Below are 22,881 nucleotides of genomic sequence, written 5' to 3'. Positions count from 1 at the left end.
GAATGATTGATAGTTAGCACATGTAATCCTGTAGCTGTTTATCTCTTAAAAAGCAATTTCAGGGATCTCTGGGAATTCAGAATTCCTAGGTAGTTAATATGATCTTTCTTATTGAGGTCAACTGTGGTTGGTATTTGGACTAGAGTATTAAACTACTGGGTCCCTCTAATTATAACTAAATCCAAGAAGTTGCCTACATTTTTTATTTTCTGGCATTACCTCACATAACTACCAAAAATCAGTAAGTAGCCTATAAGCTAGGACTTTTTGGTGAGGTAATAAGCAGAAATTTGGCTGTGGAGGAAATTTTATTCTTGATCCAACCTGAATCTAGAATTAAAACTATATTATTTGTGGCTCCATTCAGATTGCTGACTTTCCTTTTAGTATATCTTGCCTTCCAAAGTTTAAAAAAAGAGCTTTTTTAGAAATTTAAATCATGAAAACTCACACATGCTGACTTAAGAGTGGTGGTCATTTTGATCTTACTTGGGTTAAGAAGGGATAAAATGTATTTACATTCACTCTACTTCCACTCCTCCATATTCAACTGCCTGCATTCTCCTCGAAATCCCAATATACCAGTGGTTCTTGGCTGGGGACTGTTTTCTTCCTCAGCCCCGAACACTGGCAGTCTATCTGGAAGTACATTTTTGGTTGTTACAGGTTGGGGGGTGCTACTGGCATCTAGTGGTAGAGGCCAGAGATGCTGCTAAACACCCTATAATGCACAGAACTCCCACAGCAGTGATCTGGCCCAAACTGTCAGTAGTGCTGAGGTTGAGAATCTCAGTCCATTAAAACTAGGTAGAATTATCCACCTTACTTATGGTTACCCTGCACTATACCAATGTTTCTCAAGCACTTAATGGGCACATGAATTATCTGAGGATCTTGTGAAAGCCCTCAAGTCCTGGCCTTGTTTAAACAAAGAATTGGTGAGGTATAATCACCAAAATCAAAAAGGCAAAAAAACCCTTTTTCTTCCACTAATTAGGTCAATTATAAATATATATGCCCCAGTACATTTATGATTGGCTTAATTAGTGGAAATATGCTAAAAGAATTCAACAAAAGAAATCACTGAAGCATTTTTTGCTCACTTCATTATAACAAAGCTATGTTTGGAAAGGGAATTAAGTGTGCTGAATCATGCTTTCATCTATCATCCTGTAAAAAAAAAAAACTTGGATTATACTGCTATCTTGGAGGTAAAAATTCTATAGCTGTTAAAACTGATTTATTCTGTAACATTCTATCATGCAGTCAGTTATAAGCAATTTGGAATCAGAACTCAGTTTTTGAAAATAGCACTCACATCTTAGATTATTTGGTATATGAAAAGATTTTTAAATCTTATTAGAAAATTAACTTCATTGATTCCTGGAAAATGCTTACATTTAAAACACTGGCTTTATTCAAATACTACCCATCTGTACATGAAAGCAGATTAGAAGTAAATGTTTTATTCTTCCAACTATATTCCAGTACTACAAGGGCAGTAAAACAATGACACACTGGGGGAAAAATGCAGCAATAAACATTTGTTAAAAAGACAGAATAAATAAAAACTACCAAAAAAAAAAGAAAAGAAAAAAAAGAAAACTTAAGAAAAAAAAATCCTAGAAACCCTTTCTGAAACCCCAAGAAGTCCTGGAATACGGAAATGCCCTCCCTCCTTCACTATTTCACAGGAAGCACTGCAGGCTATTTGCTTAATAATGTCCTGGGATTACATTCTAAATTATTAATAACTGGTTACAGCTTGGTTGTAGTGCACAATTAAAATCACACTAACTTCATCTGAAGTGTCATTCTACAGTTTTATTTACACAACCAGTGAAGGGCATGTTCTTAGAATACCAGCTTTAATCCTTTTCAAACATATTAATATAAGAAGCCAAATTGTAATGATACAGCAAATGAGGCCACTGGCATTAATACAGGTAGCAAAGGTCCACATCCAGATGGTACTGACATCAGGGAAATTTCCAAAACCAGTTGCTGCCTAAGAGTGGTTGCCACTGACGAAAGCTTGAAATAACCTGTATTCACAGGGGGGTATTGGCATTGCTGCATGTCATAATTAGGACCTCTCGCAACAACTCAACAAGGAACAAGGCAGCCCACAAATGCAGAAAACGTGATTCATGAAACATCTAAAGGGGGAGGAAAAGGAAAATTAGTGCAAAGTCCAGGTCAAAATTCAAAGACATACCAGATTTTCATCCCCAACACTACCCTAGGTATTTAAGAAACCAAAAGTAAGCCTTAGTAAAATTTTGCTGCCTATTTCCTCCAGCCTTTTTCTCCATGATTTTCTGTTAAATTCTCTTGAGTATGTAGATAATTACAATTAATGTTTCTCCTTAAAAGATGGTTTTGTGTTCAGTTCAAAGATGAAATACTTACAACTAGCAGGCTGTTCTCCATATCGTCGCATTATCTGATCATGCGTAAACTTCACAAATGCATCGTATTGTTCTGTAGGTAAAGGTACACATCAATTACATGATTAGCAAATGTGCTCTATTAGAGCCAGATAAACTGAAAAATCTAGTATGAATAGTGAAACAACTATAAGTTGGCCTTTGAATCAGACACATAACCTCAGTAATAATAAAAAAATAATAGTGTTATCAAATGAAAGAGCAGAACTCCGTCAAGAAACCTACATTTTAGTCCAAATCACATGACCTCATGTATAGGCTGGAAGCATATTTCTTAACCTATTAAAGGGTTTGAAATAAAAAGGTATCTTTCTACTCTGAAAGTTTAAGTGATCTATGAGTGGCAGTTTGCAAAGAGGAAAGAGGAAAACAAAAGCTTAACAAAATATGTTCAAAAGCATCCACATGTAACCTAATAAGATGTCATAGAAAAACTGTTACATAACTAAGCAAATTCTCTTGCCTGTATTAGCACCTTCATTTAACAACTTTAGAATAAAAAACTTCTACTTATCCATACCCACTTAAGTGAGTGTCTGGCTTAAAAATCAGGGGGAAAAAAATCCTAATTAATTTACCATGCACAAAAATTGTCTAGACTGATGGGAAAGTTATCATGAAAGATGTAGTCTAAAAATCTAAAACCAAATTGAGTTAAGTACCCAAAGTCAAGTTTTTAGCACAGGAATATCAAAGGAAAAATCTAGTTCACATTACTACTGTTGCTGATCTACAACGGTCACTGATACTATTTCTTGAGTTCACTAAGGAGGGCCATGAGCTACAGGATGGTTCATTTCCTTTCTTGAACTGAAATTCAACTGGTTCTTAGAAAACATACTGTAACCAGGGGATAGAAAGGGTAATTTAATCGACATTAAGGACATGTGGGAAATAATGCATTTCTTACAGTGAGTTTCTGGGAGACTCTAACTAAAACAAGCTCATCTTATACCTGCAAGTTTTGTGTTCAATATTTCTTCATACTCTTCTCGAACTTTCTCTTCACGTTCTTTCAACAAACGTTCACAGATCATCCCAACCTGCCGTAGAGTGAATAAGGGCTGTTCTTTTTTTAATGGTGAGGATGTTGCAGATGAAGTCCCTATGTATAACATGAAGAGAAAAAGCACATGATTTAGAGCCGCCATCATAAAAAGTATCTTCTAACTGAAGATGTTTCGTTTAGATCTTTTCAGTGTTCATATAAAAGCATTTTTTATCAGCAGCTTACAATTCTAGAAAAACACAGCAAGATATATGCAACCTAATTATAAGGTAAAAAGTCTAATGGTGACTGGAAAAAGGTACAAGATACAAACAAAACTTAAAGTTTTTGTTTTTTAATTAATTGTAACAGCTAGGAGAATGTTTGGTAAAAATAAATACTAAGAATATATTCTTAAAATTCAACATTAAATTTTATGGTTCAGAGTCCTTAAAGATTATTAAACAGCCACTTATCATCAGAGAGTGATACTTGATATAAAAGATTTCTTCGGAATGCATTCCTCTTAAAGTACTACTTAAGGAACTTTGATTTTCCAAAAACATCATTCTTCATTTATTGAGAAGAACATCTGAAATTAATCTTTTGAGAACTCAGGATTATGACATCATATACCCATTTTAACATTGCTGCAAATATTTTTATACACACTCAAACGCACAGATTTGTTATCAGTAGTCCTGCTCTGTGTATCTGTCCCTGGTACCCTCAATTCCTCTTTTCATTTGCTTTTTGTAACCTGCATGGCTGGGACCAGTTACTTAATTATACTTGTTAGAGCTGTGTCTATTACAAGATAAAGTATACCAGCTTTACAACTATGAAGGCTATCTTTACTTTCAAATTCCTAGCTTTGTTAGTTGAGGCTGCCCATTAATTGATCCAAGTAAACTGACTAGAAGAATGATGATGAACTTAGTGTCCTGCTGATTTAAGTCTAGTCTCTACCCTCACCTCCCCTAACGTTTCGCCCACTTACACACCTGCCCCCGCCCCCAACTGGCAGAAGTACTGCAGAATTTAGTTTTGAACAATTTTATGTCTTCTAATCTATTTTATAGCTTTTGAATGTTTTGTTTTTAATAAATTCTACCCCCAACATGGAGCTTGGACTCACAACCCTGAGATCAAGAGGTAAATGCTTTACTTAACTGAGCCAGCCAGCAGCCCCTGAATGTTTTTCTATTCTGCCAGGTTTTCTTATCCCTGCTGGGAGGGAAGGGAAAGGGGCAGGCAACTTTGGTCACAAGAAAACTGTTCTGCTGAGAACTTTTCTAAAAATAAGAGCCACTTTTCATCTCTGAAAATCTATCCTAATAGGACAAATGTGTGAAGGTATATGTACAAGGACATTTTTGTAAATGCTTTTAATACCAGAAATTCAGTCTGATTATCTTCATTAATGGTTAAATAATTATGGCAAGTCCAGAAAATAGCATAGTATTCAACCATGGCAAGGTACATCTATACTTAACAGAGAAATACATGGTATATTGTTAATACTTTTTCCTTAATGAAGGCTACAAATCATCATCACTTATGGGGAAGTCCACTTGGGAGATATTCTATCCAGGTGGTCATCTCTGAGTGGTGAGAATCCAGGTAGCAAGTACTTACTTTGTGCCATTTCTAAGAGATCATGAATTATTTGTATTAAGTATTTTTTAAAAACCAAGCAGGAGAAACAGAAGCTTGAGTGATTAAAAACAACTTAGATCACCTTTTCCCATATTAAATTATATTTCCTTTCATTTATTAAGTTTATTATTACCTGGTGAAGCTGGTCCACTGAGGAGAAATGCATGTGGTTGTGCCTCAGAAGTACAACATGGATCTGTCTGTTGGAAACTAGTTTCTAAATGTCTTCTCTTCTGCATGCGTTTATACTCTTGTTTTATGTTGTACAGAATTTGTTCTAGAAAAAAAATTTTGTCAAGATCTAAGAAGTTTAAAAAAAGGTTGGGTTTCCAATAATTAGTACAATCAATCCACTGAAAATATTCTCTTCAAATAATATCCAGAAAACTGATGTTTCAAGGAATTTGTTTCAGCATTAATGGGGGCACTCATTCAGAAACAGCATATACACACCACGCGGAATTCAGCTATTCTATAACACCATTCTCTCTTAGCACTGATTAGCAAAAGACAAATTTTTCATTCAATGTAAAGATAAGGGAGTCTTGTGAACTTCTAGTTCACTTTACTTCACTCAGATTCTTAAAAATCCCAAATTCAAAGGCCACTTATTCATCACACACAGAACTGTTAAACAGTCTTTTTGAAGACCATAAATAATTAGAAGTGGGGGGCACTATGTACAAACACAAACCAGTGAGAACTGACAGTAAGTAGATCTGACAGTGGATGCGAACTGAAAAATTACCACACATTAAATTGGTCATGGCCATTAATATTCAACTCAACAGAACTGGTGACTATGACAGTATTAACAGCAAAGATTGTTACAGTATTAACAGCAAAAAGTGTTGTTCTGAATCTTGGTGGTAAAAACCTGTGTAAAGCGATTGGTACATAACAGGTACTCAAAAGAACTACTATACCACAGTGCCATTATCTTCAACCACAACCACCCAACCAGGGGTAAAATCCTTTCAAGCATATCCTTTAGGCAAGTATAGTTCATTTTAGAAAGACTTCTAATCCAAAATAGTTACCATTTAGGCTCTCCAGAAAATCTCTCCTTGAGGTTTCTACTTCCCTTGAAACAGACTTTCTCACCACCACCATAGCCCCTAAATAAGATTATCCACGTGGAACTACATCCTAAATTTATTAATCCCAATCCAAAGCAAAATTAAACAAAAATTAAGGTGGCAATTATCGGGCAATAAAATGATTTATAAATATAATGGAGTCTAATTTTAGCAATCAATTTTACAATTTTGTGTTAATTTAAAAATGAAAACTTGGCTGAAGTCTAAAAATTTATGTAAGATGAGACTAATCCTTTTTAAAAAAATTTAATACTGGTGGTTTTCTTAGATATATACTTAATTCTCTTTTCTCACATCATATTGTTTCTCTAGTAAGAAGAACTTTGGGGCTTTTGAGAGATAAGACTCTGAGAGGACATCAATCAGTCCCTTAAACATTCTAGATTCTGCCAATTTCATTATTTTAACTGAGGAAGAAAAAAAAGAAAACAAGTTGCAAAAAGATACATCCTGTGAAGAAGATTCCATTTATGTAAATTTTGTGGGTAAGCACCACAGAATCATATTGGACAGTTGTATAAGGGATACTTTATCTGCAACATTTTCCAGAATCTTAACATTTGTTTATATTTAAAATGGTCATTTTCAGTCCTTTTCCATTTATTTGAAATAGTCCATGATTTAAAAATGAAGTTACCGACATGAAATAAAATGGCTGTCTACTGAACCATTAAGCACCTTGATAGAAATGAGTTTCCTAAGAGTCATAAGGGGTCCAACAAAACTGCAACTTCCTCTAACAATCAGGACAAACACAGATATCCTTATTTTTTAATAACAGAACTCTTTAGTAGCAAATAAAAGGTTTTAAAAGTAATGCTATTTTGGTCTCTGACAGCAAGCTTCACTCATTTATCACTTTGTGATCAAAGCCACCACCATTCTGATAAAAAGGGCCATGTACATAAAGCATCCTAAAAGTTTATTCACAAGCAAAGGCTTCAAATGTACTAGACTCAGAGTAACTTGACCTTCACATCTTTTGTGTGACTTATTCTTTGATTACAACAGTTCAAGATTACGTTAGTCTTCTTTTTGCTTCACAAAAATCAAAGGACAACTGTGATGTACCAAAATAATAGTTGTAACAAACTCAATTTGTTCATTTGATGGTCTCAAAAGATCTAGCCTGGGATTAAGATGTAGTAAAACATTTTAAAATTTAGCTTTGTAAACCTCCATACCATCTAATACTTAAGAGATGACATAACAAGGAATTTTTAAGGTATAATTTACAAAACGAATTCACCAATTTAAATGTACAATCTGATGGCTTCTCACGAATGCATGTGTACAGGTCTTGAAACCATCACAATCATAATAAAGAAATGTATCACCCCAAAAAGTTCTCTCATGCCCCTATTCACCACCTTCATCTTCATTACCATGGCAACATTCATCTTTCACTACTCAAAATTTTTTTGCCTTTTTGAAAATTTTATATAAATAGAATCATAAAAAGTGTAGATTTTTGTGTCTCTCACTGAGCAAAATGCTTTTGAGATTCATACATAATGTTGCATGAATCATTAAGTCCCTCCTTCTTATTAATTAGAACTCCATCGTGTGTGTGTGTGTGTGTGTGTGCTTATCTTTTAATGGAAATCTGGAATGTTTCCAATTTGGGGCTATTATGAATAAGGCTACTATGAATATTCGAGTACAAGTCTACAGGTGGATAAATTTCATTTCTCTTGGATAAATACTTAGAAGTGGAACTGGATGGCCTGATTATGTGGTAGGTGCATGGCTTTACTTTCTAAGAAACTGCCAAACCATTTTCCAGAGTAACTGTACCATTTTACATTCCCACCAGCAATATATGAGAGAGTTCCAGCTGCCTTACCTCTTTGCCAACTTGATATTGTCAATTAAAGAGCTGAAGAATTTTTAAAAGATTTAATTTATTTTAAAGAGAGAGCACCCATGCTCACATACGAGACGGGGGAAGGGCAGAGGGTGAGAATCCTCAAGGAGACTTCCCGCTGAGCACAGAGCCATACCAGGACTCAGATCATGACCTGAGCCAAGATCCAGTAGGATGCTTAACTGACTGAACCACCCAGGGACCCCAAAGAACTGAATAATTTTGAATGCTATTGCCTGCAATGCTTTTTTACATCTAATATGATGCAACTATGTCATGTAAGCCTCACTATGTGCATAATTGCTCTAATACTGGTAACATGTAATTCACAATGTTATAAAGTAAATAGTCCAATTTAACTTGACCAAGACCTAAGCTAACTGCAAGCCTCAAACACATTTATCTCAGTTTGGATAGGTATACAGTTTTAAAGCTGTTAACTCAAGAAATTTCCCCAGACTGAATTTTCCACAATTTACATGCTAAATTCAACCTAGATACCTGGCTGACTGAAGTCACTTCTTAGGCCAGCTGGATAAAGGTCTTCTATTCCGTCAATAAAGTTCTGACGTCTACTTAGTCTTAAACTACTTAAATCTAGACATCTCTAATCAAACTAGCAAGTGACATTTTATCCCAAGTACACGTAATATCTGACACTGTGTTGCCAACACAATTTATGCTCCATTAAAGAAAAAGTCAAAGGAAGCTTCACTTACGTATCAGTTGCACATTCCAGTTTTAATAATGCAGCCTTCATATTTGGCTTATGTGCGCAGACTGAATTTGCAGCAAATCACTTAGAGCAAAATACACAGTTATCATTATAACAACCTACACCACAAATAGTTCTTATATCCCTTTTCAAAATCCTAAAAACTATATCCTCCTTTTACCATAAAATACTAAGACTTTCTAACACTGTACTAGGTCTACATGAAAGTCAGTATCAGCAAATTCTGTGACTAATGGCACTTTCATTCCCATATTTAGTAAATGCCATTAAGATTGCCAATATAATTCTCCTCCTTAACAGGTGAGAGATTATCAATGAGCCAGCACTTATTCCTTTGGGATTTAAAATAACAAACCGAGCAAAAAATCTAGGTAAAATGTGAAAAGAAAAAGCCTGGCTTGTGGCAACATTAAGCCTACTCCCCAACTGTTTTAGTTGCCACTGATTATTTAAGAAAGCCTGGGCACAGTAAGGTCAATACAAACAGAAGAAAGCAGTTGATGGGATTAAGAAATAACAGTTGAGACAGGTAAGAGAAACAGCAACAAGATGGAACTGAGAGCAAAGGGAGGAATACGGAATTAGAAGCAACTACAAATATCTTTCTAGAGTATAGTCCATAAGATGTCTAAAAATCCACGACATGTGAAACTAATCTTTTGCTCCAGACCGGCACAGACTTGCCATTTTCCTACTGACATAATTAGTAAATCAAATATAACAGGTCTCATTAACAGTTTAAAGTTTAGGAATTTAAGACATTTTTGTACCCTCACATGCCAATTTCTCTATGGATTATCTCTGAAAAAATTAAGTGAAAGTTCATCTAGACAGATAACTGAAACAATGGGATTAAAAGTAAATAAAATAGGGTCACCTGGGTGGTTCAGTCCGGGTTAAGCGTCTGCCTTTGGCTCAGGTCATGACCCCAGGGTCCTGGGATGGAGACCCGCACTGAGCTCCCTGCTCAGCAGGGAGCCTGCTTCTCCCTCTATCTGCTGCTCCCCCTGCTTGTGTTCTCTCTCTCTGTCAAATAAATAAAATCTTTAAAAAAACATTAACTATTAATTAATAAAATAAATCTTCAAAGTTTGTCAGTTCTAAGCAGGGACACAAGTGAATTGGAAAACCTGTGCACAATTAAGCACAAAAAACCTGAGTAGAAATTAAAACCTAAAAATAAGGAATTGCCCCAAATAAAATAACAAACCAAATCCAGATCTCTGAACTACATACTAGACATTGCCACGTCTACTTTATAAATTAAAACATACAAAATTAACAGTTGCTATGGAGGCCCATCTCTGGAAATAAATTATTTTCCCAGGATATCTGTCCAGAAACTAAAACAGTTCTTCTTGAAGGAATCCTAAGGACAATGTTCTTACTCAGCCAAAAGCTATCTAACTAAAAAGAAGGAGTTGATGCCTTTTTTAATTCACTTTAAAATTACTACCATGTCAAAGGGACCTGGAACCAAATTTTAACACAAGACTGTCAAATTATATCTAGAGTTTTAACTATTTGGATTAACGTTAGTCCTAATAAGCATAATATAGCTGCACACAATTATATAAACATTAGGGTACTCTGTACAGTGATTCAAAAGCAACTGGCTTAGATTCTAAGTTTACAATACATAATATTTTACTGTAAAGAGGCATTCATTTATCTCCTACAAGAGGAAGAAAAATCATAATCACTACAGGTCAAATTCTATTATTTCACTGGTACTATAATAGCCAATGATTACTTATTTGAAATAGATGACTCAATCTGTTAAAACCCTGCAGGTCTAAGTATAAATTTTACAAATTAACTACACACTGGGAGTCACTAATGCAAGGAGTCCAACAACACTCATTCAGCAGGAGGTTCCTCCCTGATATCCAATAATTATTATTTCATACCTCTATTTTATATTACACCAGATTCTAAAGGGATATGTTAACTTTGTTGCTTTTGTTGTTTAGCTCTTTACTATCTGTAAGTATCTTCTCAAATAGCTTACAACCTTGGAAAACCAAAAAAGCAGTAAACAGGGAAGAGAAAGGAAAAACTGAACAATCCAAAACCCGAAATATACATGCTACAGAAAACATTTAATGCCATGCAAAAAGTCCAGCTTCTATTACAGTTAACCATGGCCATGAAAACAAGGTGAGGTCCAGAAGGACAGAGAGCTGACTCCTTGAGGACTCTAGGGCGCCACGATCAAGCTGAAGAACAACCGCGAGACTACGACGACTTATTGAAAGCACCACACCCACACCCAGCTATAGCTTACCTGGAAACCAGAGGTTGCAAACTGGTGATACACAGGATAAACTGACCCCAAAGACATGGCTGGCTTGAATAGCTTCTTTTTAAAAAAGAAGTGTGAATTTATGCCAACATTTTAAAAGTTAATGATCTTAATTGAAAGATTTCTGGCTACTGTTAAGAGAGGAAAACTGGACTATGTGGAAAATTCAGCTGAAGAGTGGCTGCTATATTTCAGGCAGAAATTCTCAAATGCTTCTAAAACTTTGATGCATACATCACCCAGGGATTTTGTTAAAACATAGACTCTGAGGGATGGAGCTAAAATTCTGTACTTCTACTGTGTTTCCAGCTGATGCTGCAGATCAGTAGCAAGGTTGGAATTCATTAACTCCCAGGTAGTTTACTTCACTCATTTATATTACTTGCCTGGGAACTATGGGCATTTATGTTTCTATCCCCTCCTTAAAATAGTAACTCCCCTACTGTAGCAATTAAAACATGAAGTGGTTGTTTTGTTTATTATTGGACATTCTGGGAAATGGAGGGGAGAAGGAAAGCAGTAACAGCAGACTATTTCAAGTGGAAAAATATATGCCATCCTAACCTGCATGGCCTTTGTAGTTCAAAATTAGACATGTCCCTCTCTAGCAGGAAAATATTCTATAAATCAATTTAAACTTGATTGTAAATCAAATTAAACTTAGATTCATTACATGAAACATATATTGATTCATTTTTCCTAAAACAGCTTCCTTAAAATATGAAATTCATGTTATGTGATTGACAGTAAACAAATGCATTTACTTTTCTATTATATCTGCTTTAAAAAAGGAATTAAGACTACCTTTCATACCAGAAGGCAGTGATTGGAAGTCCACAGACATCTTTTGTTTACCTCATATTGCAAATTAGTTGTGAATATTTAAAAGTCAACACATTTCACAAAAATCCTTACTTCTGGCGGAAGGAATGGCTTCTGGGAAGATAAAAACAATAAAAGGTCCAAATTCACCATGACCGGATACTGAGAAGAGTGATCTGAACTAAATATATAAATTAGAGCTTCATCTATAAGTGACAAAGTCAGGAGCATGCATGTGATTGCTTATGGAGCTATTAAGCTAGAAAGGAGTGCAGCTGAACCTAGAACTCCTAAGTTTAATGGCCATTTGAAAACAGCAACCAGAAGTGGAAGAAAAGCGTTGTCACAGAAGGAAAAAAGTTATTCCAAAAAGAAGTGAGTGGGAGAACAGTATAAACGCTGTAAGAAAGGTTAAACAAGATGAGGATTGATAATAAGCAATGGAAATCATCGGTGACTTGACAAGAGCTATTTGAAAGCTCTCTGAATTTGTTTTTGAGGTGAAGAATCTGGATGACTGCTGGAAGAAAAGGAGGATGTTTTATTTATTATTTTATAATGGAAGTCCTGACAATATTTAAAGCCAAAAGCAAAGGTCCAGTTGAAAGAGAGAAATAATCAAGAGGATAAAGTTACTTCGGAGAAGGGGAATCCTTCTCTCATTGTATAAAGTGCTTTAATTATCTCATTTAAACTTTCTCAGTGTTATTAAAGGGAAAACAGGATAGGCACAAATACTGATGGTGTTGGTACTGGGAAAAATGAAGAAGCTGCCATTAGATGGCCCCTATTTTATCTGTGAAGTAGAAGGCAAGGTTACTCACTGAAATGGCAGGACTGCTGGACAGTGTAAAAAGTCCCATTTGAGGCTGCCCCACTGTGACTATCTCCAGCACTTAGGGACAGGAAATGCTCTTAATCCTCACAACCATCCTAGGAGGCAGATATTACTATCATCATGTGCATTATTTTATAGATGAAGAAAATGTGGCTTGCTTCAATGTCTTCTGAAAGGTCACACAGCTGGTACAAGGCAGAGCCAAGCCTGACGTCAGGGCTTAAGCTCAACATCTACTGCCCTCCCCAGTATTGTATTACTTCAATACCTAGCCGGTATTCCACAAGTACCTAAATTACAATAAACCACAAGGAGGAAAGCTACTTGTTAAAAACCAGGATGTCAGAATAGAGGGATTATTACTATATATTACTGATACTTCATACCCTGAAACTTCAAACCTGGTTAAGACAACAGTAACCAAAGCAGTGCATAATTCTCATCTACCCACAGCCCTAAAATTGTGACACTGGCAAGAATAATTATTTAAGTCTTCATGTTACATTCAAATATTTATATAAGGGATACTTCAACATCTCTAAACCGCCTCCTCTTAGGACAGGCAGCTATATCTAACCAGAAATGTTTTACTGATGTTTTAAAAGGGAGAATTATTCCAAATTGGTAGGTCAGCATTGCCACACATACAGGACTGATGACAACAGGGCCAGCCTCTGATAATGTACTATTTCACTTTAGGCCAAGGATGGTTGTTAATCATGAGCATCAGGTTCCCCTGTTCTGTCGCATCAACCCAAAACTTCCTGTACTTTTAACCAATTATACCACTTAGAAAAGTTTTTCTTTCAGAGAATTGTATTTTAGGAACAGGAACAAGGCAATTCTCTGTTAACAATTAAAAGGCAACTGGCTTTCTGCAACTTTTCAAATTCCACTCTACATTTTTTTTTTAAGATTTAGTTATTTATTTGGGGGGTGGTTAAGGGACCAGACGAGGGAGAGATCTCAAGCAGACTCCCCACTGAGCCAGGTGGGCAGGGTGGACAGGGCTTAATCTCACCACCCTGAGATCACAACCTGAGCCAAGACCTGAGCCAAAACCAAGAGTCAGACACTTAACCAACCAACTGCACCACCCAGGCACCCCTCCGCTCTACATCCTATTTTTCAATTGTTAGATCAGCTCAAAAATACTGTATTTTTTTTTTTTTAAGAAACAAAACAAAATCAACGCTTTCAGGTGCCCCCCCTCCAACCTTTAGTTTGATTTTTGGAGGGAGTTTTCTAAGAATTAACATTAATGGAAATGAATGCTAGACCAAACTCAGAATATACACCATAAACTAAGACAATTACAGAAAGAGCCAATAAACAAGCTTCAACTCTCACCTTAAAAAGAGAATCACTTTAAGGTTTCAAAGTAGTAACAGTGTGATTTAATTAGTAAATCAATTTCAATACTTATGCTGCCAAAGGTGGATATAATGTTTAGGTAGATGAAGTTCCACAAGGAATTAAAACAGATAATACCGATGAATAAAAATACTGTAATCTTTATGCTTTAAGTTTAGCTAGCTAATAAAGTATCCACAGTGGTGGCTCTATCAGTCCCTTGAGAGACTGTCTCTTTGCTTAACCAGTATCCAGAACTCAAATGAGGTTCATAAAGGCTTGAACAAGTGACTTCTAAAGTAAATATTTAGATTTTTAATAATGTTGAGAAAAACCAGGTACATGAATAGATCTAGAAATGAAAAATTAAGTCAAACCCAAAAGATGTATTAATGGAAAGATTACAATTTTAGTATAATCAAAATGTCGCAAAGCTCTAGTTCATTTCAGGATGTCATCTGCCTATGACATTTAACAAAAACTAATGACAAGATTTTTAAAGGGAGGAGGAAAGTAAGTTATAACCCCCTAAGCAAACTACAAGCATATTATAAGCTGTCTTTCTAATGGTGGAAGGTTAAAAACCACTACCAACCAAACAAAGCCTACTATCACAAAGATGATTACACAATATGGCATACTGCAAAATTCTAATCAAAAGGCCCAAAATAAATACCAGAGAAAGTATTGTTCAGTTTTAAAACTGCTGTATTTCTTGTTACTACTCATTTGTTTGAGTCACAATCTTTTTTTTTTAAATACGTTGTCACATATTGTGGCAATATTGTCATAAAACGATGTAAAAAGAAAAAGTGGTACAGAAAATGGGATGGAAAGGAAATTACTTTTTTTTTTTTTAAACTTCAGCATCTCTAAGAACCTTGGGAAATGCCAAGGCTTGATTAATTCAACAAATAAATGTGATAAATATCTTAAAACTCTGTGATAACACATTAAGAGGGAAGGTATGGCAGATAAGAATACCTTTGGGGTTACTTTCAAACTATACAAGTCCCATATAACCCACTGTAACCCCTCAAAATCCAGGGGGCAATTCCTGTTAAGAATCTTTCCTACAAGACTGATATTGATAGATCACATTTCCCAGATGTGTTTAGAAAGCTGAAAAACACTGGTAAGCTGAGCAATAAAATCAAAGATGAATCTTCTTTACCATCTGCAGATGCCAGACTGGTTCATAGAGGCTTGAACAAGTATTCCACTCCTCACACTTTTTCAAAGTAGTCTTTTCAAAGGCAAGAAATTCACTGTGGTTTCACATACGCACACAGAACATCTGAGAGTCAACAATACTAGCACAGTGTTAATGCAAAGACTACAGGGACCACAACTTGCTGGTTAATTAGTTACAGGTATTTAAAAAGAAAGACCAAAACCCCAACACTTTTATTTAGTGTCATCAATCACCTATCCAAGAGGTCCAAACTTAACCCAGGTTATCATTCTGTATTCTTCTTTAAGTGGAGGGAGAATCAAGAGTTTGTTTTCAAATAGAAAAAACATGCAAAACTGGGCACTTCCAGGGAATCTCTTATTTACAACCTTTTAAAACAGAAGTGATTTTCTACCATTGTGTCTTCCTGAGTCCATCAAACACTTAGTAAAAGATCTGAGTACTTACACAGTCTATTTTTTTTCCTATAAAGCCATTCAAGAACTAAAGAAATATATTACATCTCAAATTATTTCTGTGGCAACCACAGTAACTATTAGCATCTATAACTAAAGAAGGGCTAGCTGCTCTCTGACCTAGCCCTGTTTACCTTATGTGTTTCTGTGCTCAAGTTAGGCTTTATTTTTCTACTTTCAAAACAAAATAGCTCAGTAATGAATACAGTTGTACTCTGCTTTTAAAGGCCATAAACTCACATGATTCTTAGATGCATAATCCACATTAATATGAAATAACTGTAGTTATATACACAGTCCTAAGAAAAATATCAGGTTTAAAATTTGAAGTACAAAGACCATTAAAAACAGTCTATTTGCCAAATCCACTGAGAAACTAGAAGCAATTTAACAGATGTCTAAATAACCACAAAATATTAAAAACACTTCTGGCTCAATATAAATGACATCTGAAGTGAAATGCTGCCTCCTCCAACAGACATCTCATTTGTTTGCCTAGAACCGTTTATACTTCATTTAAGCCAGCTGGTGTCTCCGTTTGCAGGCATGCATCAATGTCTGCTGAACAATCTAAGTTCCTGTAAACCCTTCCCCATTCACAAGCTGCAATTTCCATTTTTAATGGCAAGTTTCCAGCAAATACAATGAGTTCTTACAAAGGAATTTAACTCTTCACCCAACTCAATTCCTAAGGCAGACTAGAGCAATGGTAACAAGACCTAAACAATGTGTATGAAAGTGCCTAGCAAATTCCCAAAGTGCTGACATCCACAGAAGGGTCTCTTCACCAAACCACTCATTCAATACACAATTATGAAAAATAATGTGTTTGATTTGACTGACACAGTCTCTTGTAATGTTATATGGTATTTCAGTTTTATGAAAGTAATTTTGTTCTTGGGAATGTTATGACAATCTTTGGCTAAGAGATAATATTCTGAGATGTTTCAAAAACCAATGGAGAAATATACAGAACACTCTGAATCTGTTTTCAACTAACTTACCAGGGTGAGTACTGATGTAGCTACTAGTACAAGTATTCATTTTCCCAACCGGTTTACCCGCCCTCCCCCTATTCACTTTTCCTTTTTCATATCCTGGGCATTATAAACCTTACTGCTGACATTCTAGAGCACGGGTGGACACTTTTTCTGTAAAGGATCAGGCAGTAAATACTTGAGCTTTGGGAAAATACAGTCCCTGTCACAAATACTAGCTCTGCAGTTGTAGCCTGCAATGGATCATACTTTAAGGGGGGGGGGGGGAGAATGAGCACAGCTGTGTTCCAATAAAACTTTTTTTTTTTTTTTTTTTGCTAGCCCTTTCCTTTTTCCTGGCATTAAGCTGCAACAGTTTGAAAAATAAAAATTTAAATAATTTAAATAGTCATCAAGTCAAACTTTGGAATCACCTTCCTGGGATGACTAAAATAAACTAGGGGTTTCAGTCCAAGTTCCTGAAACTAGTAAAGCCACAATGTGATTTCAGCTACAGGTCAAAACACACTATGTAAGTATTTGGAAAAGAACGGTGATAAAACAATAAACTATATGCATGCACTGAAAAAATTCACTTCAGTACTCTAGTTCTAAATTGTTTAAATTATACTTGAACTCACAGAAACGAAAGGAAAACAAAGTTTCCGCAGAGTCCCAGTCAATCTCTACTTTGTAAGTCACTTTCCACTTCCAACCCTAGCTACTTATTTCAGCCAAAGATATACAGATATTCACTCTTGTAAAGTTTGAGAATCACCAGTGTTAAAACAAAAATCTAAAAATTAAGTGCTTGGAAAAATTATATCCAAGATTGGGGGCATGAAAACTGAAAAGGTTTTTGATACCTGCACAACACTGCAGCTCCCATTATGACATTACTACAAAAACCATACAGGAGCCTGCCCAAGCTGGCCATCTAAAAACAAAGCCAAATTAAATTACATGTAGAATATCATTCAAAATTACAGTAAAAAAAAAAAGTAAATTTTAACAATTCAAAACTTCAGCAATTTCAACTGCTTTTCAAGTCAACTTTTTCTGTTAATATTCAAGTCAGTTGAAAAAACTAAATTATCTTTCAGCAGACTCAAAATTATCAATGACGTTATGATTTTAAGAGTTCAGGATATGATCAAACTTTCAGAGTAGATGTCAAAAACATCTTGAAGACGAGAAGACAGCAGTATTTTGGAAAACGTTAATTTGAAACATCAGGCTTAACCAATTTCAATAACTCCAGTCATTTTACTAAAATTTTGTCCATTCAATTGAAATTGAGACAATGTGGAGCCAACTGCATTAACCAATGCTACAAAATGCATCAATGAAATGACAAATTTGTAAAGGATCACAATTCTTTCTGAATAAATTCCCTTTAAAGTGAAGACAAATATTATAGCTCCTGGCTGGTTTACCATATGTGCTCAAGATTATTGCAGCACGGAGATATACTTTAACTCCCCAACCTAACACTGTATTAATTCACCAGCTCCGCTGAAATTTATGGCTAGTTAGCCAGGGCTATTTTTAAGTGGCCTTATTTGTTGTTACGTACAGATTCCTAGGTATCCTTTCAATTTTCAATGATATCATTTAGAGTTGACAAACTCTAAAAATGATGTTAATCACCAGCACATGCTTAACACTGTTTCTTTTTTAATGCAAAGCCTAACAGCAAATCAATGAATGCCTTTACATACTAAGCAGCTTAGGTATAGTTACTAAATAAAATTATATGAGAATTCTTCTAAAAACTCGCTACAACTCTAAAATAGTATATACTTAAGTGAGGTCAAATATTTAATAGCAGAAATGGTAGCCTAGGCATTTGAGGCTGTCCCTAAAAATTTGAGGAAGGATAGTTAAAAACCTGACTTGAACAAAACAATTCCAAATGGAAGTTACTAAATATAGAGGTATATATCGCCCACAGGTTTTTTAAAAAGTTAATGATAACAAAACACTTAAAAGGCTTTGTCTGCAGATGATATTATTACCAAGGGCTCAAACATGAAACCTTTGCATGCTATACACACAAAGAAGAGAGATTTACACTACCAGTCCACAAAAGCCTATCCTAGGACTGTGCCAGTGGCACACAAGGATTTTCAAAGTACAGAAAAAACTGGGCATACACATGCAGTACAAAGCAGCCAAAAGGCATTTCCCCACAGTCACTTTCAGGAAATGTTTCAAGATAAAAAGCAAAGGCAGTCTTAAGTCCCTTAGAACCTTGGGTTGATTTCTTTATTATTCTCAAGGCCTAAGCTGTTCTCCCCCAACATACTTTGTTGAGGAGAAATAAAGCACCTCCAACTAAAAGCAACTACTCAGGCCCAATTTTCAATACAATTCGCTCTTCATTAAAAGTTCAAGTTTCTCAGGGTCTAGACGTATAGGATGATCATATTACAGTACTCGGGAAGAGCATTTTCTTTGTTGTTGACCCTGCTAGGGAAACAGGTCTTGACTCAGCCAAAGTGGCGTTCTTGTGGGTGATTAATGACAGGCCTAGATCTCGCCCCAGTGACATCCATCCCCACCCCCCACCCCCTCTGTACTAAAATCAGCCATGTCTGAACTGGAGGAGGGGCTGCCGCCTCGCCTCAAACCACCCAGTCCCACAGTTAATAGCTGCAGCCAATCGATTCAGGGAGACAGACATCGAGATTCGGGTGAAATATTACCCTTCTCTCGCCGAAATTTATGAATAATATCACCCTCTCTGATCATTTCCGCTGGGGCTCTCCAGACTACGGAAACACTCAATTCCAGTCATTCAGCCCAAAAAAAAGGATCTTCCTCTTCCCCACAATACCCGGCAAGACACAGCCCCTACCCTCCCCACCTCCCGACTCCCCCACCCCCTTGACATCAGGCCATTTCCATTGTGTCGCCGAGGCTGGAGGACCTAACTAGAAGAAATGTGGTCGCTCTACTACTTCGCTAAGAAAAAGAGGACCCGTCCGGCACCCCCACCCCTGGGGCCGCGTTCCGCGTCCAGGGACCCCCGTTCCCTAGCCCACCCCAGCGGCTGCGGGGCCGAGTCCCACCTGTGGTGAGGCGGGAGGAGACGTCGCCAAAGGGGGACGGCTCCATTCGGAGATACTTCTGCGGCGAGGCGGCGGCAGCCGAGAAGGAGGCGGCGGTGGCGGCGGCCGCCGACGACGGAGAGGCAGCAGCCGAGGTGGGCGCCGACAATGGCGCACATCGCCTCCGCTTCGGCGACGCCGGGCTCAGCAGCGGGTCGAAATCCAGAGTCCTTTTCAGAGTGGCTCCGCACGCCATGGCCGGGGCAGCCGAGGGCCGGGCTCGGGTGGGGTCGGGGAGGGGTGACGGGAGGGGAGGGTGAGGGAAGTGGGGGAGAGCTGCGACTCGAGGAGAGCCTAACCGACCGGCTGAAGAGCAGAAAGGCGGCTGGTGGAGCGCCGGTGAGGAGATAAGAGCCGCCGCCGCCGCTGCCTCCGCGGCAGGGGCAGGGGCAGTGGCCCGGTCGGCCCGGGCGAGAGCAGGAGGGGCGGTGGCGGCCGCTCACGACAGCCGCGTCAGGGGGGCTCTTCCGCCTCCTCAGGCACAGCTCCCCCGGGAGAGGCTCCGGCCGCCCCCGCCGTCCGTTCGAGCTTTGCGCCGCGCCTGAGAGGCGCTCCTGTGCTGAGACCGGTTCCCTTCGGAAGTCGATACCAGCCCCGTGAGGTATGAGGCTGGAACGCGGCTACTAATACGCCCGAGTAAGGTCAGAAGCTTGAGAGCGGCGGTCGATGTAGAGAGATTGCTAGGTGGCGGCTGCGGCAGGAGCTCAAGCGGACACGTCCAGCCGCTTCCCCCTCCACTGTACGACTATTCCACCCGCCGCCGGCCCCAATATGGCGTCAATAACAACGCCGCCGATTCAAATTCTGCGGCCTCAGGGCGCGTGCGCACAGGGGTGGACGCCCCCGTAGGCGCGTTCTGGGAGTTGTAGTTTTTCACTGTGGAAGGGAATCGGCGTGAAAAGCGATTAAGAAGGAGTCACGAAAACTACGACTCCCGTCATTCAAGGCGCGCCATTCCGAGTTCCGGGTTGGAATTTAAATCCCCTACACTGCTTGAGTGTAAAAGGAACTAAGCAAAAGAGAAAAAAAGAAAAGGCTGTGAGAGAGTGGGAGAGGGGAAAGCCAACTGATGCAGAAAACAGTCTTAAAAGACCTTTAAAATTCAGGACATAGTTGTTCTGATACCATTCCCACAGTGATTTAACAAATAGGAAATAGAAAACTTAGCCAACCTAACAGTCCAAGACAGATTAATTTCAGTAATAAGAGTGCTAAAAAAAAAAACAAAAAAAAAAAACCTGTCATAATGAGGGGCTAGGAAATAAAATTATGGAATCTATTTAGGACTGCAAGGGAGAACAACAGTAATAGTATCAGATTACGGGATCCTTGAATGGACTGGATGCTTTGCCCTTCCCAGGTAGCTTCTTGCATTCATTTATTAAATTCTGCAAAAGCAGCTTTATCCTGTAAATGAATAGATTTGAAAGACATACAGAACCAAATTGTTTCGCCTTGGATAAAAAACGAGTGATAGCAGAAATTGTATTATCTGTTGAATATTGTAGTATAGTTCATCTTGTGAACTGTAAAAATTAAATAAAAAACCATAATGAAATGTCTAAGAGAGTCGATAATGAACCCATTTTATAAGCAAAAATTTTTTTTTGGTAAAAATTGTACTGTTATTCAGGTACCTAAAATAAGAATCAAATACAGCATTAATAATGTAAAAAAGTGTCACCAATCTTTTGCCTAAGAAAGCTATCATCAGTCCAGTACAAAACTAGTTATCTGTATGAATGCCATATTATCAAATGATCATTGATATCACATACTGGCTTCCAGTGCTTATTTATTCCTGTCATTTATTCAGTAACTAAAAGATATTCTGTGCCATTTGTCTATTATTCCTCATATCATTTTTGACAGTAGTTTAAACTATTCTTGTTTTATTGAATTGTTCAATACCTTAAAGATCAACTGTCCTGATCACATTGTGTCAGTGACTAAGCTGCACTAATTTTAAGATATATTGTTTGGGAAATATTTTTTGAAAATGATCAGCATTTAATGAAACAACAGCTTAACTCTGACACCTAATAGGTAAATTTTTGCTAAATTCTAAACACCATGAAACATAAAACCTATGATATGAAATTAACAGAATGTACATATTTTATGTAAATGAGTAGGAAAAGATAGATTAAGCTGTGGGAAGCAAATAACAAAGCACTTATATTTCTGATAAATATTTTCTGAAATTGAGATTTTACCTTGAGTTTAGAACTTACATTGAAAAGGGACTGTTAGGAATTGAATTGTGTCTTTTAAAAATTCATATGTTCTAATCCCAGGTATCTCCTAACGTGTCCATATTTGGAAAGAGGGTCATTTCAGAAATAACTAGTTAAGATGAGGCCATGCCAGAGTAGGGCGGGCACCTTAATAATATAACTGGCACCTTAATAAAAAAGGGATTTTGGAAACAGACAGGCAGAACACATGTGAACCTGAAGAAGATGCATCTATGAACAAGAAAGCTAAAGATTGCCAGCAAATCGCCAGAAGCTAGGAGAGAAGCATGGAACAGATTCTTTCTCACAGTTCGCAGAAGGAACAAACACTGCAGATTCCTTAGTCTGAGTTCTAGCCTCCCAAACTGAGACAATACATTTCTGCCGTTCAAACTGTCTGGTCTCTGGTACTTTGTTATGGCAGTCCTAGGAAACTTATATTACAGGGGGGTTACGGTTATCATTTGTGTCACCCTGCACTGCCTGGCAAATGAGGAGATTTATGTAAAGGTGGTAGGGGATATCTGGTAAACTTGACATTGTAGTTCTAATAGCTGTCCATGCAATTACCACTGCACAGCGTATCTGCAAAGGGCTCTCTGTTATTATTAAACAGTGGCAAGGCTCAGGCAGCCTCCTCTATTACCAATGACTAAGGAGCCTGTTCAGAAGCTAAGAGAAACAAGGGGAACTCTTCCCTATTCACTTCTGTGTCTTTGGTCTGTCTCTCTGCTCCATACTTTTTGCCTGACTACTTATTCTTTAAGACTCAACCCAGTCATTAAC

At 37.4% G+C, this 22,881-nt stretch overlaps 1 protein-coding gene across 1 annotated transcript; it reads right to left on the bottom strand.

Moving 5' to 3' along the window:
* Positions 1–1,436: 1,436 nt before the first annotated feature.
* AKIRIN2 (akirin 2) lies at positions 1,437–20,648 on the bottom strand. The gene is made up of 5 exons (XM_026511834.4): positions 19,820–20,648; positions 5,231–5,374; positions 3,406–3,555; positions 2,413–2,484; positions 1,437–2,159 (listed from the first exon to the last, which is right to left on the bottom strand). Exons 1-5 carry the CDS (start codon positions 20,052–20,054, stop codon positions 2,149–2,151), a joined length of 612 nt encoding a protein of 203 aa, XP_026367619.1. The 5' UTR covers positions 20,055–20,648; the 3' UTR covers positions 1,437–2,148.
* Positions 20,649–22,881: the final 2,233 nt, after the last annotated feature.

This window comes from Ursus arctos, unplaced genomic scaffold, assembly GCF_023065955.2.
Source record: "Ursus arctos isolate Adak ecotype North America unplaced genomic scaffold, UrsArc2.0 scaffold_13, whole genome shotgun sequence".
Taxonomy (NCBI): domain Eukaryota; kingdom Metazoa; phylum Chordata; class Mammalia; order Carnivora; family Ursidae; genus Ursus; species Ursus arctos.
The sequence above is the reverse complement of the archived record's forward strand: the minus strand, read 5'-3'. Positions and strand labels throughout refer to the sequence as shown.